The 10,374-nt window shown below is 39.9% G+C and overlaps 1 protein-coding gene across 1 annotated transcript; it reads right to left on the bottom strand.

Moving 5' to 3' along the window:
• Positions 1–2,671: 2,671 nt before the first annotated feature.
• Positions 2,672–8,513, bottom strand: LOC132876111 (uncharacterized). The gene is made up of 4 exons (XM_060913383.1): positions 8,258–8,513; positions 3,730–3,763; positions 3,534–3,611; positions 2,672–3,379 (listed from the first exon to the last, which is right to left on the bottom strand). The coding sequence occupies exons 1-4, from the start codon at positions 8,363–8,365 to the stop codon at positions 2,955–2,957; spliced, it is 645 nt and encodes a 214-aa protein (XP_060769366.1). The 5' UTR covers positions 8,366–8,513; the 3' UTR covers positions 2,672–2,954.
• Between the last annotated feature and the right edge of the window lie 1,861 nt (positions 8,514–10,374).

Here is a 10,374-nt window from a genome sequence, read left to right as displayed (position 1 = left end):
TTGTATACCGCAGATTAATCTGCCCATGCCAAGGCGGTTGCCGACTGAACCTGTCAATTTATGAGCGACAATTTATATCATGAGCTTTAGGAATTCACGGCAACAAAACAATGATCATGGTTGTCAAATAGACAATCATCCTTCAGCTGAGCTGAACTCTCTCTCTCTGAGGCACCTAAGGACAAAAAACTAATTCGGCTCCCCAACTCGGCTCCCACCGAAGAGCCGGCTCCCGTCGTTCACTTCAAAGAGCCGGCTCTTTGAACCGGATCGTTCGCGACCGACACATCACTAGTTTTGAACCACCAAGAGCAGCCTGATGGCGACTAGAATCTGCACAGCCTAACGCTTGGCCGGCTTCTGCATCCTGCCCCCAGCACCTGCTTCACCACTCTCACTCTTTCATACAGCCTACTTTTCCCTCACTTCCCCTTCCCTTTTGAAGCAGTAAAAGAGCACCTATGTTCCACTACGCCTGGGTTAAGTGTCTGTGTTTGCCCGTCGCAGCAATGAGTGCTACAGCTACAACAGCAAAAGACCACATCAGGTTCCACTCCTGTATACTATGAACAGGAATCTGAGGCTGCAGTGGGCACAGACTCACTAAAAGTGGAGAGGTGAAGATCGGAAAAGTGGGAGATAGCGATAGAAGAGAGAGAAAGGATGTGTGGCAAAAGTAAAGTGAATACACAAAGCAAAGTTTTGATAGAAATAGACTGTTATGGACATTCGTCCTTCATCAGTTTACACGTGTGTGTGTGCGCACACGTGTGTGTGACAAAGACATAGGGAAAAAGAGAGAGAGTAACAAGTATGCATAAGTATATGCATACTATCATGCATTTAACTCTTTATCTATTTATTTAGAAAATCATGCATCCAGTTCACTCTGTGACTTGCTGAACACATCTGCCCAGCTACAAAAATTCAGAGTTGCACAGCACAACTCCTCATAGGTTGTTCTAAATGCCATATTACATTTTACTATCGTTTTCTGTCTGTTAGAAGGAAATGGAGGGGGGGAAATAGTCTTTTTTATTGATTTTTATTTAACTTTATTCAATTTATTACAATTATAAACACAGCACACCCAGCCATTATTTATACCACTTATTCATCAGGGTCATAACCCTAATGCCTCTGAAACAACCTACTTGATTCACAAAATGAACGCATGCTGTGCCATCATGGTGGTTTAACGTTAAGCTAGGTAGTCAGTGATGCTCCACCTGACATGCTAGCAAACTCTTTTCAAACTCAAAATCATATTGGGTAGCTAACGTTACTAGAAAAGAAAGATTTCTACATTCTGTTTATTTGGCAAGATTATGCTAAAACATTTCTGAAAGGACTTCAGATAAGTTAACGTTATTCATGTTGGCATAACTCCATTTTTACATGCTAACTAACAGTGGCAAGTTAACTAGCTATGCGTTAATGTTAGCCGTGGACAAGGCGATGGCAACTTGGCGGGCAAATCCATAGAAAGTCCTTTGGCTAACCAGACTGCATAGGTATTGCAATGTTATCGCTAGCTCTAAAAGCACAGACAACTTCATTGCAAGCTTTCTCTTGGAATAAAACATTTATATACCTCAATATGTTTCCGCAGGTTGGACGGTGGGTTTTTATAGGCCATGATGTGGTTTGTTTTAGGCAAACAAAGCAAGCATTTAAAATTAAAAAAATCTTTAATCCTTTCAGAAAATTGAAACATGGGTTCGTGGGGCATTCCCCAGAAGAACCGCCTCCTTCCATTCTGCCATCAACTGATCGTGTTCAAATAATGCTACTGGGAAATCATTGAACTTGATTTTATACAGTCTATGGATGTGATGTGACCCTAGTGATTACTGATAGGCTGTTTCAGTGTCACCTGTGAAAAAAACAATCACATTTTAGAAAAGAAAAAAAACACTTTCAAAGCTGCTTCAAAGTAATGAGTAACAAGGACATTGATAGAAATGTAGTGGAGTGAAAAGTACAATATTTGTCTTTCAAATGTAGTGAAGTTAAAGTCATAAGTTTCCAAAATTAAAAAAAAAAAAACTCAAGTAAAGTACAGGTATCTCAAAAAGTGTACTTAAGTACAGTACTCAAATAAATGTACTTTGTTACTGTCCACCCCTGTCCACTTAGTGCCAGTCCCAAGCCTGGATAGACTGGGGAGGGTTGCATCAGAAAGGGCATCCGGTGTAAAACCTATGCCAAATCAAATATGTGGAATAGATCCGCTGTGGCGGCTCCTAACGTGAGCAGCCAAAAGAATCCAATCCCAGCCAATCCCAGATACTGGGTGAGAGGTGGGGTACACCCTGGACAATCTATCGCAGGGCTAACACAGAGACAAAACAACCATTCACACTCACACCTGTGGGCAATTTAGAGTAGCCAGTTGATCTAATCTTTGGGAGGAAACTGAAGCACCTGGAAGAACCTGGAACAGGCACGGGGGAAAAGATGCAAACCCCACACCAAAAGGCCCCAGTCGGTCACAAGGTTCCAGCTCAGAACGTTCTTGCTGTGACGCAACAGTGCAAACCAGTGTACCACCCCAACATCAGCACAAAAAGACATTTTAATATAAAACATGTCCATTGCCAACTGCCAATGAAAACCATTCAAATTCTGGACCATTTAAAAATCATAAAAGACTAATAAAATCATAAAAGACTAATAAGGCCTTACTTTTTATTCAATATATGATATTCAGTATAATAATAATAATTCCTTATGGAAACATATTGTGGAATTTAACAAGAATTTCTACTTTGTAGTTCTGAAAACTTGAACAAGCAAGATACATCCATACAAATATCATATATTTTAAAAGTTCCTTCTTGCTCTGTGATTTACATATACGTGTTTTAAAAGCATTTATTTTATACAACATTACCCAACATTACACAATGCTAACACCAACACATGGGTTCAAATTTAAAGTAGAAACCACACTACAAGAGAGTGACAGTGAAGTAAGTGCTCACGTCCTTGATTACATAACCATAGTTACTTGGATCTATGATAACTCTTAGCTTTGTTCCTTTCTCAAGCTTGACCACTTGACTTAAAGTAAAAGACTGACGCCAGTGAACCACACATTGCATCGTGTCCGTGCCCTTTATGACATCTATCCACACAGGGTAAGAAGAATGGTGCAACTGAACACGGGTACTCAAATTCAAATTATCTTTACATGCATGTCCAGTAGGTATATAGTAGTACATTTTTAGATTCACAAAGTATAGGCCCTTCTTTGGCACAACAAGGGATTTGCTGTTGTCCTCCAGTTTGAATATGCTTTTAGTGCTATGGTGCAGCTCCCAAATGAAAATGGCATCTGAATGTGAAATTGGAGCCACTCCATTGGTTTTCACAGCTTTAAGAGAGGAAGGAAGAATTATGCTTAGTGGTCAAGTTGGCTTTAATTCATGTATATGTAAACAGATGTTTATGTGAAAGCATCAACAATTAAGAAAGGATAAAGTGCTTCCTTGTGAACTTGAAGAGTAATTGAGGACTGAGTTGCTTACGCTGAAGATGCACTGAGTTTCGAACATGTCTATTATTCGTCCGTGGCTGGTGGACTGTCTGAACACATGCTTGGATATCTGCTCAAAAAAAAAAAAAAGTCAACCTCCAAAATGTGTACATCATAACAGGTTTAAACTGTACTTCATATTAACTGAAAACAAAGAACTACCCAAATAACCGAATATAAAAACTTACCCTGGCCGTCTGACTGGTTCTGAATATGTGCTGCCTAGAATAAAGGAGAGTAAAGTGAAAAATCTCAACACAGAGAATATTTGAACAATTTTTTTTTAACATTGTAGGGTTCTCTGTACAAAATGTCTCATCTCATCTTATCTCATTATCTCTAGCCGCTTTATCCTTCTACAGGGTCGCAGGCAAGCTGGAGCCTATCCCAGCTGACTATGGGCGAAAGGCGGGGTACACCCTGGACAAGTCGCCAGGTCATCACAGGGCTGACACATAGACAACCATTCACACTCACATTCACACCTACGGTCAATTTAGAGTCACCAGTTAACCTAACCTGCATGTCTTTGGACTGTGGGGGAAACCGGAGCACCCGGAGGAAACCCACGCGGACACAGGGAGAACATGCAAACTCCACACAGAAAGGCCCTCGCCGGCCCCGGGGCTCGAACCCAGGACCTTCTTGCTGTGAGGCGACAGCGCTAACCACCACACCACCGCGCCGCCCTGTACAAAATGTGTATAATATTTTATACTTCTATACTAAGGTCCTCATCTACATAAGCTTCTGGCCAAAAAGTATGAAAGAAGATTAGTATGAGTTAGTTTGGTAGTTTGTAGGAATTATCCAGGAAGTCAGTACATCCATCCATCCATCATCTGTATCCACTTATCTTGTTCTACAGGGTTGCAAGCAAGCTGGAGCCTATCCCAGCTGACTATGGGAGAGAGTCAGGGTACACCCTGGACAAGTCGCCAGGTTATCGCAGGGCTGACACAGAGACAAACAACCATTCACACTCACATTCACACCTACAGTCAATTTAGAGCCACCAATTAGCCTGTGGGGGAAACCAGAGCACCTGGAGGAAACCCACACAGACACGGGCAGAACATGCAAACTCCACAAAGAAAGGCCCTCGCCGGCTGCTGGGCTCGAACTCAGGACCTTCTTGCTGTGAGGCAACAGTGCTAACCACTACACCACTGTGCCGCCCGGAAGTCAGTACATACTATATATAAATATTAATTAGTGTTGTGTTAATTTAGGGACAGGGAGTTATTTGTCCTAATGCATTATTTAACACCTGCCTCCTGGGGAGGGGGGGGGGTTAATAATCAGACCTTTATTTGTCTAAGCTTTTTTTTTTCTTCCATTAATAAACAAAATACCCTTACCACAAAATACATTTCTTAAGTTGTACAGTGGTGCTTGAAAGTTTGTGAACCCTTTAGAATTAAATAATGCATTGGATATGAAATGGAAAACACTCAAAAACAAAAAGTGTAAAGTGTATCTGTTCTAGTGAGCAAGTGTGCATCTTTTGAAGCATGTGGTGCAGCTTTAAAGCTCTGAGAGGTATTTAAAAATGATCATACTAGAAGATGTACCACCTAGAGGGTATCACTCTGTAGAGTAACAAGGAAAGGAACAATTTAGTGTGTTTTGTCTGAAGATAATAATAATAATAATAATAATAATACCTTTATTTGTCTAAGCTTTTTTTTCTTCCATTAATAAACAAAATACCCTTACCACAAAATACATTTCTTAAGTTGTACAGTGGTGCTTGAAAGTTTGTGAACCCTTTAGAATTAAATAATGCATTGGATATGAAATGGAAAACTCAAAAAAAAACCTGTAAAGTGTATCTGTTCTAGTGAGCAAGTGTGCATCTTTTGAAGCATGTGGTGCATCTTTAAAGCTCTGAAAGGTATTTAAAAATGATCATACTAGAATATGTACCACCTAGAGGGTATCACTCTGTAGAGTAACAAGGAAAGGAACAATTTAGTGCATTTTGTCTGAAGATAATAATAATAATAATAATAATAATAATTTTATTTACCTAAGCTTTTTTTCTTCCATTAATAAACAAAATACCTTTACCAGAAAATACATTTCTTAAGTTGTACAGTGGTGCTTGAAAGTTTGTGAACCCTTTAGAATTAAATAATGCATTGGATATGAAATGGAAAACACTAAAAAAAAAGTGTAAAGTGTATCTGTTCTAGTGAGCAAGTGTGCATCTTTTGAAGCATGTGCTGCATCTTTAAAGCTCTGAGAGGTCTTTAAAAATGATCATACTAGAAGATGTACCACCTAGAGGGTATCACTCTGTAGAGTAACAAGGAAAGGAACAATTTAGTGTGTTTTGTCTGAAGATAATAATAATAATAATAATAATAATGGCGGCACGGTGGTGTAGTGGTTAGCGCTGTCGCCTCACAGCAAGAAGGTCCTGGGTTCGAGCCCCGGGGCCAGCGAGGGCCTTTCTGTGTGGAGTTTGCATGTTCTCCCCGTGTCCGCGTGGGTTTCCTCCGGGTGCTCCGGTTTTCCCCACAGTCCAAAGACATGCAGGTTAGGTTAACTGGTGACTCTAAATTGACCGTAGGTGTGAATGTGAGTGTGAATGGTTGTCTGTGTCTATGTGTCAGCCCTGTGATGACCTGGCGACTTGTCCAGGGTGTACCCTGCCTTTCGCCCATAGTCAGCTGGGATAGGCTCCAGCTTGCCTGCGACCCTGTAGAAGGATAAAGCGGCTAGAGATAATGAGATGAGATAATAATAATAATAATACCACCTAGAGGGTATCACTCTGTAGAGTAACAAGGAAAGGAACAATTTAATGCGTTTTGTCTGAAGATAATAATAATAATAATAATAATAATATCTTTATTTGTCTAAGCTTTTTTTTCTTCCATTAATAAACAAAATACCCTTACCACAAAATACATTTCTTAAGTTGTACAGTGGTGCTTGAAAGTTTGTGAACGCTTTAGAATTAAATAATGCATTGGATATGAAATGGAAATCGCTCAAAAAAAGTGTAAAGTGTATCTGTTCTAGTGAGCAAGTGTGCATCTTTTGAAGCATGTGGTGCATCTTTAAAGCTCTGAAAGGTATTTAAAAATGATCATACTAGAAGATGTACCACCTAGAGGGTATCACTCTGTAGAGTAACAAGGAAAGGAACAATTTAGTGTGTTTTGTCTGAAGATAATAATAATAATAATAATAATAATAATAATAATACCTTTATTTGTCTAAGCTTTTTTTCTTCCATTAATAAACAAAATACCTTTACCACAAAATACATTTCTTAAGTTGTACAGTGGTGCTTGAAAGTTTGTGAACCCTTTAGAATTAAATAATGCATTGGATATGAAATGGAAAACACTCAAAAAAAAAAGTGTAAAGTGTATCTGTTCTAGTGAGCAAGTGTGCATCTTTTGAAGCATGTGGTGCATCTTTAAAGCTCTGAAAGGTATTTAAAAATGATCATACTAGAAGATGTACCACCTAGAGGGTATCACTCTGTAGAGTAACAAGGAAAGGAACAATTTAGTGTGTTTTGTCTGAAGATAATAATAATAATAATAATAATAATAATAATACCTTTATTTGTCTAAGCTTTTTTTCTTCCATTAATAAACAAAATACCTTTACCACAAAATACATTTCTTAAGTTGTACAGTGGTGCTTGAAAGTTTGTGAACCCTTTAGAATTAAATAATGCATTGGATATGAAATGGAAAACACTAAAAAAAAAAAAGTGTAAAGTGTATCTGTTCTAGTGAGCAAGTGTGCATCTTTTGAAGCATGTGGTGCATCTTTAAAGCTCTGAAAGGTATTTAAAAATGATCATACTATAAGATGTACCACCTAGAGGGTATCACTCTGTAGAGTAACAAGGAAAGGAACAATTTAGTGTGTTTTGTCTGAAGATAATAATAATAATAATAATAATAATAATAATAATACCTTTATTTGTCTAAGCTTTTTTTCTTCCATTAATAAACAAAATACCTTTACCACAAAATACATTTCTTAAGTTGTACAGTGGTGCTTGAAAGTTTGTGAACCCTTTAGAATTAAATAATGCATTGGATATGAAATGGAAAACACTCAAAAAAAAAAGTGTAAAGTGTATCTGTTCTAGTGAGCAAGTGTGCATCTTTTGAAGCATGTGGTGCATCTTTAAAGCTCTGAAAGGTATTTAAAAATGATCATACTATAAGATGTACCACCTAGAGGGTATCACTCTGTAGAGTAACAAGGAAAGGAACAATTTAGTGTGTTTTGTCTGAAGATAATAATAATAATAATAATAATAATAATAATACCTTTATTTGTCTAAGCTTTTTTTCTTCCATTAATAAACAAAATACCTTTACCACAAAATACATTTCTTAAGTTGTACAGTGGTGCTTGAAAGTTTGTGAACCCTTTAGAATTAAATAATGCATTGGATATGAAATGGAAAACACTCAAAAAAAAAAGTGTAAAGTGTATCTGTTCTAGTGAGCAAGTGTGCATCTTTTGAAGCATGTGGTGCAGCTTTAAAGCTCTGAAAGGTATTTAAAAATGATCATACTATAAGATGTACCACCTAGAGGGTATCACTCTGTAGAGTAACAAGGAAAGGAACAATTTAGTGTGTTTTGTCTGAAGATGATTTTTTTTTTTTTAACGCCTCGAACCACGTGCTCCGTGACCTACTCAGCAGTTCACTAGTGTTTGGTACGTTACCTCGGCGACGCGCAGTGAGCCCTGGAGCCAGAGCATCAGGATGAGGACCCCGGTGGCCCAGTGCAGTCCCGTCTCCAGCTGCTTCATGTCCCGACACTTCTGCTGCATCGTCGCATGCGCTATTAATTAACTATTAATATTAGAGGTTACAAGTCACAATCCTCCTCCCTTTAGGACTTTGCACCTCTACTTTTAAGTTGCTCTGTGTCTTGCTCTTTTCCATGGTCCTGTTTTTATTCACACAGATGTCAAACGGACCGCCCCAACACGTGAACGCCCTCTGCCCTTCCAAAAAACATTCAGAGTAAAACCAGGAAAACCCATGACGTGTGAATTGGACACCCGCCAGAGAAGCCGCTCTGTGAGCAGTATAGCTAAAAAAAAAGGGTGTGTAAAGAAATGAATAAATCTGGCAGTACACAGTGATTTCAGCCACGTGGATTCACTTATCACTTTGCCTAAGTGTTTTACACAATAACCATTTGAGAATTTTTTGCAATTTTTATATAATACTAAGTAACTTTAAAAACGCACAATGGAATTCAACACGATATCACTTTAGATCCATGCATATATTTGAAATTTATGATATTGTATGTAATGCACACACATCTTGAAACATCGATAAAGGACATTTATTGTCAAACTCAAGAATTAATTCACAATAACAAAAATTCAAAGTGACAGTTGGTCCATGTTCGGACCGTCATGCTGGAGACTCTGGGTCTGTGTCGTCCAGGGGTCTCAGCAGCAGTGACTGAGGGGGTCAGGAATCTGTCACGGAGGTGAGCTAGCCTGATGTGCTGATCCTGAACTGGCGTCGTGACTCGAGGCTGACCAGGGCGTGGACGATCCCTGGTGCTCCCTGTCTGTCTGTAACGCTGACTCAAACGGGAAATGGTCGAATGATGAACACTGAAGTGCCGGGCGACCTCTGTCTGTGTACTTCCGGCACGCAACATCCCGATGGCCTGTTCACGTTGATTTTGGCTTAGGCGTTGCATCTTCAATAATGACAATGTTCCCATCATTTCCCCCGGGTATTTATAGGCAAGACTGTGTGTGTACAGTGTATGCAAAATTTGTTTGAAAATTAAAGCCTGTCCATGTCATTGACTACCCGAGTCATATTGTACGTTACTGAGTACAACTCCCTTAACTAGAAGTCCCAGAGAGGGGCCATTTGGCCTTTTTACCTAGAAAACCCACAAGAGGGCCAATTGGCCCCAAGTCCTCCCTGTAGACATTCATTTTGTTATGGAAATGTGGCTGTTAGTTACCTTACAGCTTAGAAATGAAGGCTACGTTTACATTACGTCGAATCAGCGGATCATCAGATTAACGTTCTTAAAACGATTCGCGTTGACACTAAAACCGTTAGCCGTGCACACAGCAACACCAATACGCGGATACGCTCGGCTCCGCAGGCATCCTGCGCTCCAAATCACTCCGCCCTGAACAGCGAGTGCCCTCTGGAGGGTGCGCACTCCGGCCCTGCGCAGCTCACAGAGCGCGCGAGTGAAGTGAACAAGCCACGATTCGGGACTGAGCCGCTGTGTGTGTGATCCCAGCGCATATCACTTATTACTTGCAAGTGGAAGGATGGCAAGCCTAAAGACAATCATAACTACACAATGGGCAGTATTTGCATCAGTATTTGCAGTATTTTCATACTTTTATACTCTTTAATGAAAGGTGATACAAGGCGGAAGTCTGCGCCGTTTTTCAGCAGTCGCGTCACATGACCAACGCCAGCGAATCAGGAAGGTGGATGTCACAGTGACGTTGTCCAATGAGACGCCAGCTAGAGCTCAGCACAGCGTATTCGCGTATTCTCAATGTTTACACAGCACCGGAGCTGATACGATCTAGATTGAATACGTGGACGCTGGCGGATTCCCGTTTCCCCGCTTTTTCAGGGGGGTTAATGTAAACGGACAGTGCGTCCGCGAAGAAAACGAGACAGATACGGTCTAGTGTAAACGTAGCCGAAATCTTACAATGCCTGTTGAATCTCTGCATCTTTGTTCCTTGGAGAGGAGCTTCTTTCACCACAAAATTCTTGAGGGAACTGAAGCGATAGTCCATGTGCACTGAGGTATTTATCCATCAAACAA

The sequence above is a fragment of the Neoarius graeffei genome, chromosome 28 (assembly GCF_027579695.1).
Source record: "Neoarius graeffei isolate fNeoGra1 chromosome 28, fNeoGra1.pri, whole genome shotgun sequence".
Lineage (NCBI taxonomy): Eukaryota > Metazoa > Chordata > Actinopteri > Siluriformes > Ariidae > Neoarius > Neoarius graeffei.
This window is presented reverse-complemented; position numbering and strand designations above follow the sequence as displayed.